The 25,272-nt window shown below is 42.2% G+C and overlaps 1 protein-coding gene across 2 annotated transcripts in view; it reads left to right on the top strand.

Annotated features, from left to right (window-relative positions):
* ANO2 (anoctamin 2) overlaps positions 1-25,272 on the top strand; it is a 1,601,761-nt gene that overhangs the window by 718,609 nt on the left and 857,880 nt on the right. For both annotated transcript variants that reach the window (XM_085652609.1, XM_085652610.1), the window contains 2 exons: positions 5,479-5,534; positions 16,423-16,464. In XM_085652609.1, the coding sequence (XP_085508735.1) occupies positions 5,479-5,534; positions 16,423-16,464 (98 nt within the window). The remainder of the gene's footprint in view (positions 1-5,478; positions 5,535-16,422; positions 16,465-25,272) is intronic.

Below are 25,272 nucleotides of genomic sequence, written 5' to 3'. Positions count from 1 at the left end.
GTGTTCCCCTAGGTTTTGGACCCTAGCTCAGCAGTCACCTAGGGAAACCTAGCCAACCTGTACATTTTTGCTAACTAGAAACCTGGGGCTATCCAGGCTGGGCTGACTTGCATGGCTCTTACCACCTTTTATTACCGAGAATCCCTTGCAAACTTTGACTATAAAAACACATTTTCCTCACATTTGTGTAATGGAAAGTTCTGGAATCTGCAGGGAGCCACAAACATCTTTCCACCCGGCATTCCCCCAAGTCTCTTGATAAAACTGGTATCTCTATTGTGTGGGTAGACCTAGGGGGATATTCCCAAAGACGGGCGATAACTATCGCCATCATCAGTCATCGCAAGGAAAGTTAACTCTGCCTAACCCTGATTAATATCGCCATGTTAGCGGGGTATTTTCAAGCCCACGGTACATGGCGATAGTAACAGGGAAAGGGTGTCAAAACCCACGTACTATTCATCACAGTGGCGATTTAAAATTCTGCGTTAGCCGGCGATACATTGTGAATGGCCGACAATCGTCTGAAAAGTCCCATCATCGCTTCTTTTAGCTCCCGGCCCAACACTGCCCCTGCTGGAAGCCAGGTGTCACTGTGAGACTGGCAGCATGGTGACCGCGGCAATCAGCTTCCTCGAAGTCTGACAATTTGTTTTATCCAAAAATACTGTCATTTTAGTGGTGCTAACTAAGGCAGACACCTTCCATCTGGAATACCTGCATCTTAAAAGGCTCCTGGCTGTGTTCCCTTCCATGCTGCAGGTAGTCGTCCTGCTTAACACCAGCAAAAGGCAGGTGTAAAATCCCAGGTGCTAACGCGGGTTATCCCCTGTTTTTGCTTCGCAGATCTGGCAGTTCGTTGTGAATGTGGTGTTGTGGTTTTCTCGTGTCTTTTGCACGGGAACGCCTACTCTGCATCTCATTAGTTTTAGTTGGTGGTGTCCACCGTGGAGATAAATTTGGGGGCAGTTATTGCGGGAATACTGGTGTTGTCTGCAGTTTGCACCTGCTTGTGAATGGGGTGTTAATTCTATCACCACTTTTGATTCATTAAAGTGGGGATAATTTGAAGATAAAGCCTTGTGAAAATGCCCCCTAGTGTCTGCGACAGGAAACAGGCTAAAACGCAACATGGACGCAGCATATTTTTCCATCAAAAACAGACCCTTTTTTCCAATGAGCCAGTTCGGCTCACTTCACTTTCACTTTTAATTTAATGACGTCAGCGTGGCATGGGCGCCGATCATCATTACACTAGAAACAAACATGCGTTGGGTGGCAGGGGAAGCTGCTCCACTGCCCCTGACTCTAAAAAATAAAAAATAGAAATTCCTCTGCTGTAAACAGCTGAGGGATTTCTGGACGTGTGTAGAGGATGGCGCGGTTCCTTGCTCCTCACATGCCCATTGTGGCAGAGGACGGAATGTTCTGTCCTCTGCACAAAAGGAGTTAATTGTGAATACATCCAAATATTTATATAGAAGTTAATCAATGCTGCAGGAAACAAGATTATTAGACAAGTGGAGAGAGAGAGGACTCAATCTAGATCTCAGCTTTGACTGTTCTCCAGTACAGTAAGACAATATCGAGGCCACAAGCAGACAAGCTTTCTGTTCATAGACCTCAGAGTAATCTTCGTAGGTTGGCAATAGCAGCAAAGCCTTTCTCACTGAAAAATGCATATGATGCACATACAGCAACACCAAAACGTTGGAATGGTGAAGCGAGTAATGGCTCAAAATTCACAAATCACATTGAATAATTAGAGGAAAATATAAAAAATACAATGGCAGAAAAACAAGAATAAGTTGTAAGGTTGAGGACTCATAATATCTTTAGAGATTGTACATAAACACAGTATTTTTGAAAATCTATTTTATCCTGTTATGGGGTTTTACTGGGACCCAGGTGCCATCCATTACTTACCAGTAATGAAGTGAAGCAAGGCAAGGTAGAATATCCTTGTCATCATTTTGCCATGGGAGTTAGGCATATAAAACCTGCACAGTATGGAAGTGAGACGCTTGGCCCAAGATGCACTCAGCAAGGTGCAGTGTACATTGAATATTTGATCGGCCACTCTGTGAAAAAGGCCAGAACTGGACATGCCTTGAAAACATAGCTGATACGCTTGTGTTGGTGGTGGGCACAGTTTTACCCATTTTCTTACTCGAGCGGTCTGGGCAGAGCTTCATTGGGTCAGATATCTTTTTCATGACATCACACTGAAGTATTGAGTCTTGTGTCAAAAATCTCTGAGCAGTATGCATCTGAAAATCTTGCCCTTTAAGGTCTCAGGTCATCAGGGAAATGAACATTTTCAGGGGTTGCTTCTCAGACAGGCCAGACACAGGTTCAAGTGAATATAAAATAAATCTTACTTTCAGTCAGGACCATAGCCAAATGTTCAGAATTAACTGGTTTTGCTGGTTTTGCTGGTTTGTCTTCCACAGATGTCCAGAATCCTCATCTCCTTATGCACCAATAGGAGGCCAGCTTTCCTAACATGGAGAGTAGCTTTTCAGAGTCACAGATTCAAGAGAGAACCAGGAATAACACCCCTTAGTTCTTCAGCAAGTTGATATTTTTTTGTTGTCTTATCTGAACCAAGCATGACTGTAATTTAGGAATGGTGGGAACATAGTTTTGTAAGGCTGAGCCGCTAGTTACTTGCTGACAAAATTCCAGAGCCTTCTCCTCTTTCCTTTCTCAACAGCAAGACCCAGTTCTGTACAACCTAGCTAACGAGGCCATGTTTGGTAGTTTGGCAGCATGATGAGAAGTATCCTGGGATAAACTTCTCTCACTGCCTCATAGCTTCTCCAAAAACCCAGTAGTCACCCCTGCCTTTTGCCAAGGAATGTAAAGTGCCTGACCGTTTGTGAGACCCCGTACCTACAGAGGAGTCTAATTGAAATATTCAATTTTACCTACTAGATGTCAATACAGAATTACATAAAGAAATTGGAAGAACATTTTCAAACATTTTTCTCCTTCTGACCTAGTTACTATGACTCGATCTCTTTCAGCTCTAGCATGGTCAAAAATAAGCATACATCTTCTGGGCCTGCCCTGCAGGGAGTAAGGATCCTAATTATCTATGACACCCCTTGGCTACAAAAGGACCAACTGGAAGGGTTCCCTATTAACTTCTACCTGTTAGTAATGGAGGGAAGATGCCACTTGAGGGAGCTGCCCTTACTATCAGACCCCCTATCCTAGCATGTAGGGTCACACACATAGGCTCCTCACCAATAACAAGTAGTGCAAGCCATATAATGAAGCCGGATTGGCAGAGATTGAAAACAGGTCATTGGAAAGTTCAGACTTGCCCTTGCTAGAGTACGGTGGATGATTCCAGTCACAATTTACCTATTATACTACACCAGCCATTTTAGAAACAGCCAGAAAAGTAGAACTTCATGTCATAGAGAGTGCCAGTTCCCCTAGAACAAGTACATGTGTCTGAAAATAGTGTATGTTCTTAATTACTTGCAGATTTCTATTCTCTCCTATCACCTTTGTTGGTATTGCCTCCCACTCCTCAAGTTTTTCTCCTACTGTAGTTTTCCTATTACTCTCCTTGTATCTATTTCACTCCTGTAGTCTTCATCCCTGTCAATGCTCCAGTGTTTCAGATGCATCAATTGGTCTTAGGGCACGATTCCAGGTAAGTCCAGGGGCTAGCTACAGTTCATCAGAAGTATGATCTGGGTAAGTGACAAACATCTTGTGGGAGAAGTGGGAGAGACCTAATTTCATGTTCATGGCATACAAAATGGATAATCATTGAGCTTAAGTATTTGTTAGTAGATCTTTTCTGAAGTTTATTCCTCACAGAAATGTCTGTGCATCTATTCTGTTTCAGGTTTTCTTACTAGGCACCTGCGGGACCCAGTGTCTTTTCTTTCACTTCCTTCCCCACCCCTGCAAAGGTCATCTTATGAACCTCAATTCTATACGGGGCATATACAAACTTTGAAGAGGAGGTGGAGGGATTGGCTTTGAGCCATTGGTTCAAATACTTTTATCATTGTTGACTTACTCTGATCTGATGGGGCTTGTTGAGACAGAAGGCAGTGACATTCGTCTGAGAAGAGCTCTGATCACTGTTGTTTTACTTTTGACAGATGGCTGTCAAACAGGAGGGATCTACAGTACAGGTAGCCTCTTTTTCCAGAAAGCATCTGATCTGAGGCCCACTAAAACAACTTCTCACCTCCACCAGGCTAAGAAAAGTTATAGGGAAAACGAATTCCCAGGGCTGTGTAGGGAGCTAGCCTGGACAGGAGATTGAAGGCACTAGGTTTTCCATAGTATGCAAGAAAACAGACATATACTAATAATATAAAAAATCATTGCGGTGGCATAAGAAATACAATTCCTTCTTGTCTAACGCTTTTTATTTCATATACTTCGTTAAATGCAAAAAGGCAGTTCTATATCTTTCCAAAGTAAATTTAGAAACAAGTACACTTTTGAATCTGCAAGGAATAACCTGTGCATACAGAGCTGCATTCTCAAAAGCCAAAATGCCCCTATTATCCCTTTAAAGATGCAAATATGTACAACGTACATGCTTTAACTTTGAGCACTACGAGCCCAGCCTTATTTTTCATAAACAAAATAAGAGGTGATAAATCTAATGTAAATATTTGTATTTTACTTTCCCAAAATAGGGTTCATTGCACTATAAAGGGGAGGCCTGGTATACAGCATGATATGCCTGCTGCTTCTCAGACCATGTTCAAGGTGTTGACTCTCCCAAGTGACTGGTGCAAGCCTTGATGTGGCTCACATGGGGTATTAGGCTTTTGTCTCGCTGGTACATCTTGTGGATTATGATGTTTGAGTTACGCAAAAGTCAATTATGCCAATCAATATAGCCGTACAGTTATAATATATTAAGAAAAGGCTTTTACAGTGAGCGATTTCTGATTATCACAGTCCAGATGTCAAAAGCACAAGCAATCAAGGCCAAACAGAGGACTTCATGTAAAATGGGTTTTCCATTAAATACAGCGTGGCATTACCCATAATACATTTATTAGGAAATGTAAAAGCTACTTGTAAAAACTACAAGCAAAATTGCCATTCAAAGTTTTTTTTAATAGTCAAACAGTGTGATATGAGATGGGGTCCCTTTAAGTGTAGTATGGGGCAGAACTCACAAGGTCCCCCAAGGTCCCAATTACCACCTACTTAGATTTATTTCCCACAGATTTGAGAATTCCATCAGGAATTCCAATTGGAAAAAATGTTACTGGACTGTTACTCCAAATTCCCTGTAAATTAACTTGTAATAGCTGATTTAGGTTTCGATTTACCACTCTGTGATCATTACTTTTGTTCACATGATATCCCTGCAGATAAACCTGCAATACTTGCTATCGAGTCCATAACAGGAAATTGGAATATTGCTACTGTAAAGCCTTTCTTTATAAACGTACATGGTTAATGATATTTTCTTTCCCCTAGGTATTACCACATTAATAGCAAATAACGTTTATGAAGCAGCTTATCCCCTTCATGATGTAAGTATGGGACAGTCTTTTTCATCAAGAATGTATTGTATTTTGTTTCTACTTTAAAATTCCGAAGAATGAGCCCTATGTGCGTATTTAATCCCCAGGATCTATCCAGGTTAACAGCATGCAAAAGATTTAACATTTGATGTTCTCATTTTATATAATCATGAAAACCAGAAGGAAATCCGCTGCGATTGTAATGAGACTTTTCTCAACTTGTAGTTATAATTCTTCCTGGAAAATAGCCAGCAGTTAATCAAGTTACAGTATTATGGTAGTGCCCAGCATTTAAATACAATAGGGAAGCACTACAATAAATGTGTGGTTTGCATATTCTTATAAACCTTCTTTGTATGAGCACAGTTGACTGAAGAATATCACATCATCCGGTGTAAGGGAGATCACTAAAATTCAAATCAAGTCTTTAAAATGTAAATAGTGAATTAATATACGAATGTTTGGTGCACCACAGGAGTATGGTTAACACACAGATCTATTTTGCCAATGCCAACTCTGCTGTTCCGAGAATGTTATTTTTGTGTGAGGTCTGCTTCTATCAGATTTAACTCTTTCACTGATCAGTCCTCTCTTGGTGTTTCACAAAGTTCACTTCTTGGTACCACTCTACTCTAAAAAAGCTATGCTTGGTGATCTCATGCGATATTGCGCATTTTGAGTTTATCCTTTCCCTACTTTCTGTTATTTATCCATCCCAAGGCTAAGATTCTAAATGTATAATCTTCCTGTTTTTCAATATCTTTTGCCTTCATCTGTCTCTTTCTCGTATAAAGTCCTTGGTTGGCAGAGGTGACATTACACACTCTTTGACCATACTGACATTACAGGAAGTGACATCATATGCCCTTTTATTCCTGAATCTTGATGTCACATGACCTTAACCCTGCCGACATCACAATATTTGACTTGACTGAAGTTTACAAATAACTGTGTGATTGCTTGCAATGCGACTCACCACTGGCAACTGCTCAGGGTAGCATTCCAACCTATTGTTCTTTTGTCCAGTATGCACCTCAGTTTGGACCCAGCCATATGCAAATCAGTCTTCACCCTGAAAAAATAGGAATAGTCCAGACCGATCTGCATTGCCAGCTCCTCGCTGAACCAGAACACAAGCAACCCAAGAATGGCATTGCCCTGGCAGTTAGGCTGGACTGTTCTTATTGAAGCAAAGTCTAGACTGATTTGTATATGGCTGGGACCAAACTGTGGTGGCATGATATGCAAAAAAAAGAACAATTGATTGGAATGATAGCCCAAGCAATTGACAGTGGTTAGACTTATTACAGGCAATTAATTATACCTTTACTTTTTGTGTGTTTGATTTAATGATCTAAGTGGCTAAGGGTATGCCCAGATGCGAGTTCTGTAATCACTGTGCCACTAGAACTTAGCTACACTGGACTGAAAAGCCGCAATCAGAGGCTGCTTGTGTTCTGGTTCAGGGAGGACCTGGCCTGGAGCAGGGTCAAGACTGATTTTTGTATGGCTGGGTCAAAACTGATGTGGCATGTTGGACAAAAAAATGATGGGCTAATATGCTACCAGAGTGATTGTCAGTGATTAAAAGTATTGCAAGCATTCCTCAAATCACATTTTGTGTGTTTGAAAATAAACAATGATCATCAACTCACTGTTGACCTTCTTCTCTTGCTGTGGAAACCGATGGTCTTTAAAAGTATTGGGGCGTAGTAAATACCTCTCCTGAATTGTAGTGAGCATGCAAGCTTGACTTCTTCTAAATGGAGATCAGGGGAATCTTCCCAAGAAGAATTTGAAATAACAGGGTCAAAAACTGCATTATAAAATACCATTTTCACAGTCATTTCCTAAAAAGCCATAAGCTCTAAAAGGGCACTAGTCAAATATTCAGGTCCTTTTATGCTATGCCAAGCTAGTGATACATGATGTTCCCCAGGAATTGACCCAATTTTTTTAAAAAAATCTGCCGTGCGTACCCACTTCAGCTAAAAATTACATACAATATGCCAGTGGGAAGAATTTTGCCTTTAGTATTGTCCATATGCCATGAGGGACCTTCACTTCAAAAATTAGCTCTAGTATGTCAGCGTCCAGCATTTTGACATGTATGTGCCTCTCCCATATGTTATGTCTGTCTTTCCTTATGCCAAGAGTGCAAGCATTTTGCCATGAGCGGTCTTGTCAAGAATTTCCTTGAGTATGCAATGGCAGCATTTTTCCATCCTTGTCCTTTAAGCCGAGTACTGCTCCTAGTATACCAGTGCAAGTATTTTGTCACAAGTGCCTCTCATGCAAAGAATTGCTCCCAGTATGCCAGTAGCAACATTCTGCCATGAGAGCCTCTATAATCCAATGATTATCTTTAGTGTGCCAGGACCATGGGCAGACACTCAAGCATTACACCACACTCTCTCTCTTGCTCTCTAAGTCATTCTCACTTAGTATTGCACTCACTCATACTATGACTCACTGATACAATCCCACCCACATTCACTTGAACTCAATCTTGCTCATTCTCACAGTTGCACTCACTCACTTACTGTTACTCACTTTCTCGTACACATCTTACTCTTTCTCACAGTTACACTCACTTATTGTTGCTCACTTTCTCATACACGTCTTACTCATTCACACAGTTACACTCACTTACTGTTGCTCACTTTTTCATACAGATTGTGACTCACATTTCTTCACACTGTAACACTCCTTTAAAATCATTCTTAATCATTCTCATTCAATTACTTGCAGTCTCTTTTTCTCACTCATTCTCACTTATTTATACTCACTAACACTCAATCCCATGCACGGTCATTCACTAGGTTTCACTCATATGCATTCCCTTTCACCAAACACTCTCAACTACGTGCATGCAAACAACATACATTTAAAATTAATTTAATTTTATTGATCTCATTTGCCAACAAAGGCTCTATTCTAACTCCTGGTGTTGCTTTTTTATTGCACTATTGTTGCATAATCAATTAATATGCACTATTATTGTAGTGAGTAAGGGGCAGAAAACAAGGAGGGTGGAGGCCCGACCCCAGCACCCATAACAGTGAATCGCCCCTTTTTTCTTGCCATTGATTTTGCTACCTCTGAGGCTCGTGGTTACAAAGGCTGTGCCAGCGGACCCAAGAGGCAATCAAGGGGTAACAGACGCGGACCCCCCCCAAATGACATTCATGTTATCTTTACTAATAACTTTCTTTTTTTTTGTCCGTAACATTATTTTCAACCCATCCTTTTCTTTTTCTGCTTATATCACTTTCCTGCTTATTTCATCAGTACCAACTTTTCAACTCTGGTTGCATTCCTCTCTCACTGTCAAATCTGCCAAACTCCTGATCCACACCTTGACATTTGTTTTTTTAATGATTATATCTAACACCGTCTTTGACGTCCTAAATAAGTGTCCCTCTCCTCCGATATACTTAGGAATTATACTGCACATCTTTTCATTAATAAATCCTTGCTTTGCTCCTGCCCATTTTATATCACTATCATCTCTTTTAACCTGCTTTTCAAATCGGACGTCAGCTTCTTCCACGTGCATGTGCTTCTTCTCAATTTGCCTCCTATCACGTAAATGTCCTTGCTCTTTGTATGTCTTTTTCCTTCATTATTCACTTTTTGCTGTAACCTCTCAAACAATGATTTGTAACCTAAAACCACCTATTGTTTGATTTTCTTCAATGTATTTCACCCTCTGGTTATGCCATGTCAATCTTAGGGATTACAAAAATATGTTAATACATTATTAGAAGGTGTCAGTGTATCATGGAGGGTTGTGGATTGACAAAGAAAGCGCAAGAAGTATTTACTTTTTAGATCAAATTACCCTCTCATATATTGTTATATTGTATTGTTTTATAACTTTATGTAGTGTTTACTAACCCTGATAAGTCATTGAAATGCTTTGCATATGGCTAGCTCTGCATTTCGTGGGCCTCACAGTTTTTAATGTTAGTTGTAAGCTTTACAGTCAGTCATATTATGCAGCATTACCAGAATTGGGATACTAATTAAGCTGCATGCAGTTTCTAGTCTGGGGAAAGGTAGGTTTTAATTGATATTCATGCAGATATTCTAGTTATGTATCAATTTGAATTAATAAGTGTGCTTCTGAGATTAAAGTGAATGGATGGCATGCAGTATAGAATGTGTATCGTACTGTTTTGCTTTTCTAGTGTACTGTATTATTGAATGCCATTAATGTTGGTGGAGAATTTATTTCTACAAATACTGAGTCATGTTTATATAGCTTTGGCCAATGGGTTTGTGGAGAGAACTCAGTGGGATTTAGTTTCGAAGGTCACGCAGTGTAGGACAGAAGGAGACATAGACTGACATGGATACATTTAATTAGGGATTAAATAACCCTTTTATGCAAGTCATGTCATTTTGGTGTAGCTTCACATGTAGGGCCTTATGTAGGTGGCCTGGCATTTACCACTTCATAAATACCGAATCATACAGATTCGGTATTTATGAAGTGGTAAATGCTATGTAGGTATTTATGCGGTAAAAATTACCGATTCGTAGAAATTCGGTAATTACCGAATCGGTATTTACCGATTCGGTAATGAGGCATACCTTCCCATTGATGGGAAGTTATGCCTCATTACCGATTCGGTAAATACCGATTCGGTAATGGGGGGAGCACATGCAAGGGTGGCAGGGTGTCACATTGACACCCTGTTGCACCCCTGATTCGGCCATGTGTGCACATGTGGCGCACATACATGCCCTAAGGGCATGTATGTCTGCCACATTGCACACTTAAACGTGCACAAAAATGCTTTTTTACACCTATTCGCATTTACTACCAACCTTTAGTTGGTGGTAAATAACGAATCCCCACACCCACCACACACTCCCCCTACATCTCATTTCATGATTCGGTATTTACCGAATCGGTAAAATTACCGATTCGGTAATTTTACCGATTCAGTAAATACCGAATCATGAAATGATCCCCCTACATCTCAAAAGCCTAAATACCGGTCGGTAACGGTATATTTACCGAAAATCGGCCGTTACCGACCGGTATTAGGCTTCCTACATGAGGCCCATAGTGTCATGCCAAAGAGCACAAGATCAAAAAATATATATTTATTGTTGGTGTTATATTTGCAAGTTACAGGGTTTTATCCTTTAGATTATGCGCTTACTGAAAGTGGATCTCCATGGATGTAACTGATAAAAGGAGGATTTAAATCTCATTTTCAGATGTGATCTTGTCTTCTATCTTTGTCAATTAAGTCACACCATCATCTTTAGGTGATGTTCAGGAGAATGTGACAATCTAGTTTCTTGGTGTTAGACTTAGACCCCACTTTCTGTTGATATTGAGATTTTTATTCTATTTTGTACTCTGAGCGTCAATGGGGAAGGGCAACATTTTCCCTTTCCTTCTAAAAACTCCAAGTGATGTACGGCAAAGAGTGTATTCCATAGTCCGGCAGGTGTTCAAAGAAGTGTGTATCACCGACAGTTTTCTTGTGGCAAAACAGATTAGTGGTGAAGGCCATCTAAAGCCTAGAATCCTTTTCTGAGGGTATTGCTTAAGTTTCAACTACAAAAATATTGTAACAGTTCAGTTTACTGCCTTATATGTTGTTTTGCCTGGTATTTTTAAATCTTTGGAATCATTGCATAGTAGATTTTGATACTCCATTGTATAGTCCATTGGCATAGTCCATGCATTACAAATGTATGCTGTGATTGCTTTGGCCTTCTGTGGAAATCCAAGCTAGTGTGGAATTTGCATTTGGTCAATTGGCTGACTTGTGGGATCATAGAGGCTAAACCCATGATAAGTCCTAATTTCTGTAGGGGATTGTTGGTGGCATTCAAATGTCTTCAGGCCACTGTGTTATTGGCTTGTAGCTTTTCCATTACCCGCAGGTTAAGATTTTTGTTTATGAGGTGACACTATACCATCCATTGGTTGGTAGCTTTGAAGCAGGCATCTAATTTTGAGAACTCAAGGTTGAATTCTTCAGCTAATTTGAAGATTGAAGATGTGAAGTTGAAGCAATGTAGAAGTCCTGGAAGTGGTTTAATGTAGAACTTAAACAAAAGTGGTGAGATAACTAATTCTTGTGCAACCTGGTCTCGATGATGTATGATTTTAAAAAAAAAGGCGTGGAGATGATACTTGACATGTCTTTACTCCAAGAATTTATCCAGTCAAGGATTTCATTTAGTATATTCAGTAATTTGTATTATTTATTTACAATGTTGAATGCTGCTGATAGGTCCAAAGCAAAAAGTGCTGCCAATCAGTCTTTATCTATTCTAGTTTTCAGAACATCCCAAATGGATATCAGGGTGGTTTGAGGGGCTGTTCCTATCTGGAAACCTGTTTGAAGGCAAGATAGTTAGGAGTTTTACTGAGGTATTTACAGGTCTTGAAGATAGCAGTTCTTTAAATCAGTTTTCATTGGAATGACGCATTATAGATGGTTCTGTAGTTGCTAGGTTACCAGTTCAAGTCCTTCTTCTTAATTAGTTGCTATACATATAAAGGCTTCTCTGGACCCTCTCTGCGCGGCTAATTACAGGCCAATTTCGCTATTACCATTTGCGATAAAAATCCTCGAGAGATGGGTCACAAGAGCCTTATCCAACTTCCTAGAAACAATTCTGTGTCTGGATGCTGCACAATTTGGCTTCAGGCCAGCGCACGGCACCGAGACGGCCTTGGTCACCGTGTTGGACGATCTGCGAACGCGAGTCGACAAGGGCAAGTCTGCATTTTTGGTGCTACTTGACATGTCGGCCGCGTTCGACACGGTGGACCATGAAGTACTACTTGGCCGTCTTCGGAGTGCGGGAGTGTGCGGTCTGGCCCTAGACTGGCTCACGTCCTATTTGGACAACCGACAACAAGCCGTGGCACTACCACCTTTTCGATCAGCCACTAGGCGGGTGAAACAGGGAGTCCCTCAAGGATCGGCAATTAGCCCGATCCTATTTAATATATATCTCCGTCCCTTGATAGCACTGATAAAGTCATTCGGCATATCTGTTGTCAACTATGCCGATGACACTCAGTTGATCTTTTCATTTGAGGGTTCTGAGTCCATTTCAAGGGATGCCTTTCACCGTTGTATGGCAGCCACAGCAGCATGGCTGCGAGCCAATGCGTTGCAATTCAACGGGTCAAAAACGGAGGTACTCTACTGCTCCTTGGACCGAACTCCCCGTACACTACCGGCCGATTTTTGGCCAGTGTCCATCCCGGGCTCGGTGGAGGCGGAAGATTCAGCTCGCAACCTGGGAGTTCTATTCGAACCCAATTTGCAGCTCGATGCCTCCGTAAACAAAACGGCAGCAACATGTATGGGTTTGCTCCGTGCTCTACGGAAAATCTTGCCACTTCTCCCACGGGGCTCCAGAGCTGAGGTAGTGCGTAGTTCCATTCTTAGCAGGATTGACTACTGCAACGCGCTACTTCTGGGTGCCCCGAAGACTCTGGTCCTAAAGCTACAAAGGATACAGAATATGGCCGCTAAACTGGCCTTGTCTCGACCACGGTCCGCCTCTTCATCGGCAGCTATGGCCGATTTACACTGGCTCCCAGTCCAGCAGAGAATTGCGTTTAAGGCTCTCTGCCTTGTTTTTAGGGCCCTGCATGGACTGGGACCAATACCTCTTCAGACTCTCTACCTCTGGTATCAGGCAGCCAGACCTTTAAGATCATCTTCGGCGTTCTTGGTAAAAGTCCCTAAAATTAATAGAACGAGAATGGGTGGTCGCGCTTTTAGTTTTGCGGCTGCCACGCTGTGAAACACTCTCCCCTTAGCATTAAGGAGCTGTCCTGATCTGCTCACTTTTAAAAAGAGCCTTAAAACTTACTTGTTCCCCAGAGTAATGTAGCTGTTTAATAGATGCACGGTTAGGTCTCAGCGCCAGGATACCCTTTGGGTGACAGCTGCGCTCAATAAGCAATAAATACAATACAATACAATACTATACGCACATTTTGAATTTGATGCAAATATACCTTTGGTTGGAATTTTGTTGATGATACTCAGTATAAGGATTGATGCTGAGGTTCATATATACATATGGGGGCGAGGGTCTGAGGATTCACCAGCCAGTTGCACTGTATCGCCTTAGCTCAAAAAGAGACGGCGGTTGCTCGAAGAAGAACAAAGTAGACTTATTTTTCTCCTGTGATCTTCCTTAGTGAGGTTGTTGAAAGTTTAGGGTTTTCATTTTATTTAAAAGGTATTCATGTAGTGCTTTGGCTTTAGAAATGAAATGCTAAGCTATTTGTTTGCAGAAGAACTACGATTTAAGGTCAGTGTATAATCTGTGTTGCAAAATTCTGATATATTCTTGTATTGTTTCTCCAATGAACATTTGTCTGTGTTAATCATGTTTGCAAAGTAGGTCATCATTGCATTTTTCAAATATGAGTTTTGCATGCTTTTGTGTCCTGGTAGGTATTTTTGCTCAGTAGGTGGTTTGTCCTAAATGCCTACAGTACGCCCCTTCCACATTATGAATCAATATCCATTTCCAGGGCAAATTTGGGAATCTGTCAAAGTTTCCTATCTCGAAAAATGGGATAAGTACATAGACAAATTCTATTTTGCAGTTGCAAATGCACATATTTTGTGAATCGCATCCCTTGCAATCACAAATTTGGTTTGTACATCAGGCCCCTAGTTTACAAAAATAAAAAAGTATGTTCACTATTGTATAGCCATCACTATGGCTGATTTGGGTACACATCAAATATGTATGCTTTGGGTACACATCAAATATGTAGTCGAACTGCAGCTTTTCAGTGAGTTGTGTACTGTCAATTCAACATCCATCCAATTTTCAAAACATGTTATGTAAAACGTGGCTGTTACACAGGTGTATACAACAGACAATACATTAATTAGCTTTAATTTATTCATTAAATAAAGCATAATTAAAGGTGCAGCTTAAATCTATTGTAAAAGAGTACATGTGCGACAGCAGTAACAACCACACTGCTAGTGGATGCCCACAATGGGCACTCGTGAAGCGCTTCAGTATCTGCTAAATTATCCAATGATTACTCCATTGCAAAATTTGTGCATTTGTCAGCAGCAAGTCAGACATAGTACCCATGCGCCACACAAAAGATGACAAGAGGAACGCTTGTTGTATGTCTAACCACTGCGAATCGCTTAGGGTAGCATTCCAACCCATTGTACTTTTGCCCACCAGCTCAACTCAGTTTGGACCCAATCCTATGTAAATTAGTCTTGGCACTTCTCCAATAGACAGTCCAACCTGAACTGCCAGGCCAGATCCTTTCTGAACCAGAACACAAGTAGCTAAAGGCCTGTGTTGCCCTCATAGAAGCTCTTCAGTCAGCTGTAGCTTGTTCCAGTGGCAAAAAAAAGATAAGACACACATTTGGGCACACTTTTAGTCACCTAGGGCATTACATCAAACACACAAAAGGTGAAAGGAGGAACAATCACAATAAAGTGAACCAATGGCAATGGCTCAGGGTAGGATTCTTTAAAAGGCTGGTCACACTGACGTTAATGGCCGCAGTCCGCATACAGTTACATTTGACAGCCACTCACTATGTGGTCATAATGTCCACTGGCATCGAGCCGTCCAGGCAACTTAATTCAAGCATTCCTCCCATCACCTTTTGATGTGATGCTCTAGTTGACCATATAAAGTGGCAAAGTTTATACCCAGGCTTGGGTCCCAAGCTCACTGTGCCACTAGTACCAAGCTACACTCAACTGAAGAAGCCCAGCCAGGGTGAAACTGGAATTTGGTTGCTTATGTTCTGGTTCAGGGAGGAGCTGGCCTTGCAGTTCTGGCTGGATTTGTCTTACTGGAGAAGGGTCGAGATTGATTCGGATATGGCTGGTTCCACAATGAGGTGGCCCAGGGGCAAAAGAATGATGTGTTGAAATACTACTCCAAGAGATTCCTAGTGCTTAGACTTATTGCAAGCTTTCCTTCCATCACCTTATGTGTGTTTGATTGTAACCATGTGCACCTGCACCCAGTTGGGCAAGTGACTGTCAAGGATGAACAAACAAATCTGGATTTCCTGCCAGTATCAAGCAAAAGTTTTTATAGGTCAGTCATTCTTATTGTGATTAGATCAGAATTCTTGGCTCCAGAATTTATGTGAAGATCAGTTGATCATCGGATTGTAAAACTCGAGGTAAAAGGTAGAAAGAATGAAAGTCCAGAGAGGATGACATTCCTACCAATATGTCATGAAAACACTAGGAAAGGAGCAGTAAAGAGGATCCGGAGTTTACATTTTTCAGATGACCTAGAGGTACCCTAGATATGAGCAATAGTATTAATATGATGTTTTGCATCAAAGAGAGGGACAGTAAGATATGCACTTGTGTTCCTCTTAATTAGCTATATAAAAAACATCTTGGGTAGAGAAGATTTAATTAATTTTACAGAAGCCTTCACTGTCAAAATTTCACAACGATGATACTTTGTGTAAATGCCAAATATAAAATGTGCTTATTTATTTTATTCCTTTACTTTTATCCTCTTAATTAATGCACAGACAAGAAATGGATTACATATCTGATGGTGTATGCCCAAACACTTTGTGTATTTGATGAAATTATGAGATGGCGTGGGCCAGGTTGAGGACATTTTAGATAAATATAGAGTGCAGTGAATGCATATAAAGACAGCACCAGACCATGTTTAAAATCTCTTCATATCATTGTAACTCACACACTGTTCCTTTGGGAAAACAAAATACAACTCCAAAATGTAACTTTTTGTGAAGGTGAAGCACAATAGTTTAAGGCACTAGGTATATTTTAATAAACATATTCAATGAGCATTTCAAAAATGTATAGCATGTAATATTCTAATGTGACATTTACCTCTACAGGGTGATTATGAACACAGCAATGGTGAAATGAATGAAAGAAAGGTAAGAATGTAAACCTTTGTCATCTACATTTTAAAAGCACCTGATAATTGATATGTAAACCATCCACCACAGTGAGAAGTTAAGTGCAGTAAAATGCAGAAGAAACAATTGCATAGAATATGATTATGAAAATGTAAGATTATATTACATAGCTGGTATTCGCATACTTCCAGATGGTAACAGATGTGCGACTGCCTCAGTAGAGATGTATCATCCAATGGCATATGGCTCTTGCTAGCGGTTAGTGTCAAGTAGGACTGTATCTGAATCCAGGTGCACACAATGAAAATTGGTTTAAAATACACATTAACCATAAAGTTCACAAATATTTATTCATTGTTTCTTTTCAGTTTCATTTTCAGAAAACAATTATTAGTTTGTCATTAAATCAATTTTACATAAATCAACCAACCACAAATTAACATTTTTATCATGTTAATCATGACATGAACTGTTATCCAACTGCCTCTGAAGTCCATGAATACCATTGTTTAATTATGTTGCCCTATGCATTTGGTTATACACACATCCCTTCTTCAGGGGCCTTTATATACAAAAAAACATAAATAACTCATTTTATCAAAACCAAAATGTTATCTCCAATATTGATCAGTAGCATGCTGGAGTGAATACTGCCTTTAACTGAACCTCGTGTTAGTTTCACCCATGTGAACATGCCCGTAAGTTTACTTTTTACCCAAATACAACGTAAAGACAGATTAAAACTAGTATTCTACCTGCACATATAGCTTGTGTTGGTTGCAACCACTCTCTAATTCCAGCGTATGATTCTTTTCTCCTTATTCATTGTGAGAGAAGAGAACCTGTAATATAAACAGAAAGAGAAATGACACCTACACCAAATGAATGTTCCAAATTCATAGATATATATACAATGATGCTCGCTCACAATGACTGGTCTTTTACCTGAAAAATTTGCAGATTCTGCGCTACACACTCACTGGATAATTTCCATAGGGCTAGAGTGGATATGAAATTTCTGTGCATTCTTTTCTATGCCTGGTTAGTAAAGGTGACATTGTGGAAAACAGAACCTGCAAGGACACGAATAATAAATACTTGATTAGGGCCAACAAGAATATACTGTTAAAATACAAAAGCAAGAAATCTAGATCAATCCCAATGTGTGGTCTTTTGCCTGAATGTATTAACACTTGTCCAAGGTTTTCACTGGCTGCCCTCTGCAAGGCTAGATTGTCTCAGCAGCAAAGGCTCTGGCATTCATGTGAATAAGTATCCAGCTTCACTGGGGAGGCTTCCATGAAAGAGAACTACAACAATACAGAAACATTCAGAAATGTCTATATGTCGCTTGGGGAAAGTAACTTACATTACCTCTAAAAACATATCATCTAATTCAATCACAAAGCCTAAAATGTACCTGAAAGTATGTACCTTTTCTCTAAAGTATTTAACAGGATTATGCATTTGACATTTCTGGGGATCCTTATCATGTCCTGATTCATAAGGGGTTGGGGAGTGGTCTAGTAGAGAAAAGAACCTGTAGAAAATAAATAATACTTGATTAGGACCTACCAAATGCAACTTCAAAAAACAAATGTTAACTCATGCCAGCATAATTTGTGATCATTTACCTGAATGTCTGTACCTTTGGCCTGTAGTCCTCACTAGGCTAGCTGTGCTGGAATAGATGGAATCTTATTATTAGCTTTGACATTCACGTAGGTAATATATTTTTTTTATTCATTACAAAGGCTTTAGAGAATATAACGTGTACCAACAAAAAATAAAATAATAATAAAACTAAATCTTGCGAAACCCAGCACCATAAAGAAAACCTGATTCTTGATGCACTTCAGTTTAGAAAAACTTCTCTTATTGGCTACGTGTGTATAGGATAAGGTCAATACTCATTTGAGTGCAAGATACAAATGCTGGTAGGCACTGCTGAAAGGAAGGTACCTTTTCAAGCTAGAGTAACAACAGACATCACATTCACTGCAAGTATTGTACTATGTAGGCCTGCATCAAGTTATTCAGTAATGGATCTTCATTAGGGGTGGGCAGATTCTGCGGCGGAGTTGTAGGAACTTAATAGTTCCACGTTACTCCTGTAAAACAGAATTACTAATAAATTCTGAATTAGCACTGGTGAAGAAGATAACTTAGAAACAGACTAATGACTTCAAACATCCTATGTAGGCTTTATCACTATGGAAGCACTAAACATTTCTGGCTTTTGTTCAGTGTTGAACTTTGTCGTCCGGACACATCCATTTTTTAAATACACTGTCTCTGAGTGAGACCGGCGAGGCGGAGGTGGTGCGTGACTGGTGTTGAGGAGAACAGCGTGTGTCTATTTGTATTTCCATGTAAGATTTATGATGTGCATTCATAGCAATAAGTTATCTTCAGTGCTTCAGACAATAGGTAGGCCCATTACATATTCCCTTTCTACTTTAAAGCACTTGTAATTTCCTTCCTCATGTCTTGTCTATTTTATTCATTGTTTCTTTGCAGCACTGACTGATGTTGAGAGCTGCTAATCTCTATAACTGATATCTATTTTCAAGTAAATCGACTATGAGTCTATGACACGGACAGCCCAGCCAGGGTAATTGAAGTACTGGCTACTTATTCTGTGCCTCATTTACATTTAAATCTCTACCTCATGAATATATAACTCTCCCTACAAATTAATAACAGGGAGAATAATAGAATAATATTAGAGCGCTGCGCTACGGTGGCAGAAGTAAGAGGTGGTGAAGGTCTGTACAACAGGGAGCTGCTGGTTTCTGTGGAGATAGTGGTGTGAAATTTTATTTGGTTCTCATTTGCTACAGGAGGTATGAAAAGGAGAAAAATTGGATGCCTGATGGGCTGAAATTGGTGCTATTGCTCTGCTTGATTCCCAAAGGCCCTGCAGGTTTATATTATTTATTATTGCGCATGACTCACCCCACCCCCTCACCTGGATTTCTGCTTTGCCTCACTTTTAGGAGGGAATGGCTGAAACGTTAAATCAACTTACAGAAACTTTGGAGAGGCTCCCATCTAACTGAATTTGGAGATAAAATGAAACTTAATTTGACACCGAAAATTTGTAATACAGCGCTGAGCTTATTGTGAATGCACACGCTTTGGCCTGAAAGCGGGTTCAGCGACCGTTTTCAATTGTGGCCTGCTGGAGGATGGAATTCGCTAGAGTAGCTTCACATCCTAAGGAAAATGAAGCCTTTTTTTCCTCACAATGACTTCAAAACTGCTGTTCAAACGCTAGTCATCTCCAAGTTGGACTATGGGAGTGCAACCCTTTGTGGTCTCCCCCGATCGAAGATCGCTCCACTAAGGGCCTCTGCTGCAAGACTCATAACAGGTTCCAGAAGAAACTACCATATCACGCCGGAGTTGAAATCCCTAAACTGGCTACCAATTGAGGCAAGGATGCAACTAAAAATTGCCTGTATGACCGAGAAAGACTCACACTTTAACACACCTTTTTACCTTGCACAAAAAAGTGTGGTTCTAGATTCTCCAGAAGTGCCAGCACTTTATGCTGAAGCCGCAGAAATTCCATAAGAACAAAATGTACAATCAAGCTTTCTTGGGTATCGTCCAGAGAATTTGGAACTGCCTTCCTCCGGAAATCAGGACAAACCCTTCAATGGTATCCTTCGAAAAGAAAGTTAAAAGGCTATTGATGAACAAATTCTTGTCCTAGAACCCGACCACCCTCCAAGCATTCTAAGACTCGTCCTACTCACCCTTGTTTATTACATGACTTTTATGATAGTATTTTAGTATGTAGGTTCAGTGAGTTACATCTTCTTGTATTTATTTTCATATTTACCATGTTGTTTGATCATCTTGCTTCCTCCACCTGGGGGTTTGTAAATTGCTTCACTAAATCTTTATCCTCAATCCTCTATGCCCGCTCTGACACTTTTCTCTCACCCTTGTATAGTATTTGACTGTTTATGATTAACCCTATTCTTTTGGCCTAAAGTTTTTCCCCTCTTGTACCTTTTTGATCACCGTGTTGCTGGATTTATATGTTTCTTCTTTCTCTCTCTATTGTAAAGCGCTCTGATACCTTCACAGGTCTTATTCGCGCTATATAAAACTTTTCAAATAAATAAATACATATGAAAGAAGTTCATTTGCAGAAATCTGTGGCAGATTAAGAACATTGCTACCCTTTCATTTTGTCTGACTGCAATGAAATTTTGAAAATGTACTTTCCGCAGCAACTGCACGGAAGTTCCATAGTCAACAGCGACAATTCAGTTACGGAGTAGACATTCTCTGGTGCAGTGTGTAGAGTGTAATCTGCTACTTATGAAGCAAATGCTGTATGTGCAAAGGCACCAGAAAAGGATGAGGAAGTATACTAGCCCCCCCTTAATACTACCATGGCAATCACCAGCTTTTATTTTGTGCAGAGTGTCTTACATCACAAAATTTGACAAGCTGCAATTACTACTGAAAAGTGCGAACTCCGTGGAATCTCTGGGAGTTTCTGTTTATCTCAGCTGCATTCCGCAGAGTTGATCACCGCGAGTTGCCCCCACCCTAGTCTTCATTAGTCGAGCCTTATCTTTCATAGTGTCCTTTTTTAAATTAGCCCATTTAGCAGCCACATCTTTACAAAACATGCACTGTTATTGAGCTATCCAAGGTTTTTGCAGCATGGAGCAAAGTTTCACAAGCGCATTCACTGGGAGAGTCTGATTTAAGTTCTTTGGGCCCAGATATGCTATGTCAGCTGCCAAAGCTAAGTGGGTCTTGAAACGATTGGTCAGACTTTGAGCAACCATGTCCATCACTGTATAATACACCGCAATACAAAATCAGTCTTTAGCAAAGGTGATTGGCTCATCCTTTGTGTTCATCGTAGGCATCCATTTATGAGACACTTGCCCTTTGGGAAGAGCAATTTCGACTTCTTGGTCACAGTTCCTATATTCTAAGCCTTTGTACTTTCGCTCTATACATTTCGTGGCAAGCTCATCCTTTGTGTTCATCATAGGCATTCATTTATGAGAAACTTTCCCTTTAGGGAGAGCCATTTCGACTTCCTGGTCACAGTTCCTATATTCTAAACCTTTGTACTCCCACTCTACAAATTTCATGGCAGCAGAGTACTCAGAATAAACATTGTGGGAATCTGTGGTGACGAGTTTTATAGTGTCTGACACCATTTCCTGCACCTGCAGCATATCAATGTCACTTGTCTGGAGATACTTAGACAGTGGCATGGTTGAAGCAATAATGCGAAGATACAATTGGGATGTTAGGACTATCTGAAATTTGCATTGCCCATCAGCAAATTGTAAGGCTTGGCACCTTACATTTGAAACAAATCTAAGATTGTCAGAGGAAATATTATTAAAAACTAAGGGGCATATGCATCAACCAAACTAATACCGATTCCTTAATAGCGAAAAATAAGGAATCGCCATTAAGGAATCGGTAATTGGCATGCATCAACAGATTCGGTAAAATTTAGCGATTCCTTAAAAATCGCTAAATTTACCGATTCCTTAATAGCGGGGCACGCAAACGGCCCCACTAGCAAATAGCGAGTTCGGTAATACCGATTTGGCTAATAGCGAGTTCGGTAATACCGAATTAGCAATTACCGAATCGGTAATAGCGAAATCGCAAATTGCCGCGTCGCACCGGGAACAGGCTGATGACATCACCAACCAGGAAATACTGCTGCCCCACCCACATAGCCTCGACAGAGGAGCAGACAGGAGCTGGAAAGAAGGACAGGCTGTGCAGAGTGAGGCCACACAGATTCTGCCAGTCACAGCACACATCCATCATGTCGCAGGAAGTGCCATCCAGCGCTGAATCTGCACGCAAGCGCAAGAAGAAGTTTTCAGACAGGGAGCTGGAGTACCTCATCGAGGGAGTGGCCAGCAAACACGACCGCCTCTTTGGCAAGCTGTCCCTCAAGGTGCCTGAGACTGAGAAGCGGCGCATCTGGCAGCGCATCCGTGAGAGGATCAATGCGGTTGGCGTCACTAGCCGCAGCATCGACGATCTCAAAAAACGGTGGTATGACCTCCGGAAGCGCGCAAAAGAGAGGATTGCTGAGAGGCTCCGGGAGGCAAGAAGGACTGGAGGCGGAACAAGCACTGCACCATCCAACACAGCCCTGGAGGACCTTGTGGAAGGGACGATAGAGCGGGAAGCCGTCGTGGGGGTGATCCAGATGGACACGTCCGGCGCAGCCACAAGTGCCCAAGGTAAGATGCATGCCTGTGCCACACCCAGCATAGCGTAAATCCATACCCATGCCCCCAGCCCAATCTCACTGTGTCTGCAGCTCTGGCACAGACAGTTCCACACATGACACTACTGCATCTTGGGAGTTGTAGTCTAGTCAGCCCAGAGTGCAGGCACAGGCGTAAATCCTCACACAACACATATGTTGTACATGGCTGTAGACTGTTCATTTGTTGGACCACAGAGGGACATTGATGGGTACAACACTATGTAGGTGTAATCATCCCACTAATCATGCACTGTTTCACACACAGATGCATCACCTGGGGACTCTGACGACAGCGACCAGCTGATCATCTCTGAGACACCCGTGGAGTCAGACCAGGAGACTGTGCAGGATGCGCACGCACCGCCAACACCTGCCACCCCACCAGCACCACCTCCACCAGCGCCACAATCATCGGCACCAGCACCAGTGCCACAAGCCAAGGCACCTGCGCCACAAGCCAAGGCACCACCACCTGCGCCACAAGCAACGGCACCAGCAAGCCAGCCTGCAGCCAGTGCAGCCACAATACCGCAGAGGCACAGGCACCAAGTTGCGCCCTTGCAGGAGATGGCAACCCCCCCCCCCTCAATTGGCACCCACGCAGCGCACATCCACACCACCTGCTGCACCACATGGAGGCTCAAGATACGCACGGCGTCACAGGGCCCGTCGCAGTTCCGTCTCCTCAGCTGACCAGGATGTCCCAACAACCTCTGCAATTGAGGAGAGGATGCTGCGCACACAGAACCTGCAGGGAAGACATGTGGCTAGCATCAGCTGCAACATCGTGCGCCTAGCGAGGGAGATGCGCGCCATGACTGCAGCAGTCACCGACATGGGCTCCGCGGTCAGGGACATGGGCACGGCGGTCAGGGACCAGACCACTGCGGTTGCTGATGGCAATGCTCAGCTCAGGGAGGAGGTACGTGAGCTCACCCGTGCCATCAGGGAGGGCCATGAGTCCCAGAGGAGGAGTAACCGGCAGCTAATGTTGCGTTCTGCCGCCGCTACCAAGGCCATACAACGGCACAGCAACTGCACCGCTGTGTTGGCACGCCGCACAGTCTCCCTGCAGGTGGACCTTGGGCACTTCTGCGGTGATGTTGCCAAGTCACTGAGACACATCACCACTGCTGTGGAACAACTTCAGAGCAGCACATGCAGTGCTGCAGCATTGGGAGGGGATGACACCAGTGAGGCTGCCTCCAGTGTCAGCAGCGTGTCACTGGCAGAGGCCAGCACCAGGCGCCGAAGTTCGCGTGCCTCCACGGGGACAGGCCGTGGTGAGGGTATGGATGCACCTGAGCGGAGGCTTGGTGTACGTGGCAAGCGGCACTAGAAATTTGTACATGCTGCAGGTCCATGGTGGAGCAACCATGGCCATCCAATTATTCTGTTTGCACAGGCCTGACTTTAAGGAACCTTTTATTTACATTTATGCAATCGGAGCATGATTCACAATGCTAGTTCTGTTGCACAATCCTCAGTGCTACTGTGCATTAAACAGTTGCACCCAACACCAACTTGTAATGTCTCATTTTACCCAGGGTCAAAAATGATTTTGCGTTATGGCTGTCCGCCTCCTATGGCCCTCTGCTGTGTTTGGGATGTGTGCCGGTCGTCGTTGGGCGGGTGGTTGGTCAGCCTGGGGGTCGTCATCCCTGTCCACCTCCATGGGTATCCCCCTTCTGGTGGCAATGTTGTGCAGCATTGCACATACAGCAATTATTCGACAGCATGTGTCTGGTTGGTATAGCATTGCGCCGCCAGTCTTGTGGAGGATACGGAAGCGGCTCTTGAGAATCCCAAAAGTCCGCTCTATCACATTCCTCGTGCTGATGTGTGCAGCGTTGTAGCGATGTTCCTGCGGGGTTGCTGGATTTAGGTATGGGGTTAGTATGTATTCCCGCAGGGCGTAAGCACTGTCACCTAGAAGATAGAAGCATAGACTTAGCATTGGTGATGTACATACATGTGTGGTGTTGGTGTGGGGAAGCGTAGTTCTACTTACCTAACAGGAGTCCCTCTCCAAATTCGCCATTGAGTAGTCGCCTGTGCATTCCACTGTTGCGGAAGATGTATGAGTCGTGTGTGCTCCCTGGGAATTGTGCCACTAGGTCCGTTATGATGTTGTTGGCATCGCACACAACCTGCACGTTGATCGAGTGGTATGACTTGCGGTTCCTGAAAAGGTACTCATTTGCTGACGGAGGGCATATGGGGATATGCGTGCAGTCGATGCATCCAATCACATGTGGAAATTGTGCCACCTGGTAGAATGCCTGTTTAGTGCGGTCCAACTGCTGTGGGGTTGTGGGGAAGCTGATGTGTCTGTGGAGCATTGTCAGCATGGCATCTAGGAATTTTTGGAAGAAGCGTGACAGTGCGCTTTGCGAAACACCTCCAGCAACCGCAATTACCCCCTGGAAACTCCCAGAGGCCAGTAGGTGCAGGCTGCATAGTACCTGAACGTGCGCAGGGATAGCATTTGTCCGGTGGGTCTGGTGCTGCAGTAATGGTTCCAGGTCTGCAATCAGGCG

This window comes from Triturus cristatus, chromosome 4_1 (assembly GCF_964204655.1).
Source record: "Triturus cristatus chromosome 4_1, aTriCri1.1, whole genome shotgun sequence".
Lineage (NCBI taxonomy): Eukaryota > Metazoa > Chordata > Amphibia > Caudata > Salamandridae > Triturus > Triturus cristatus.
This window is presented reverse-complemented; position numbering and strand designations above follow the sequence as displayed.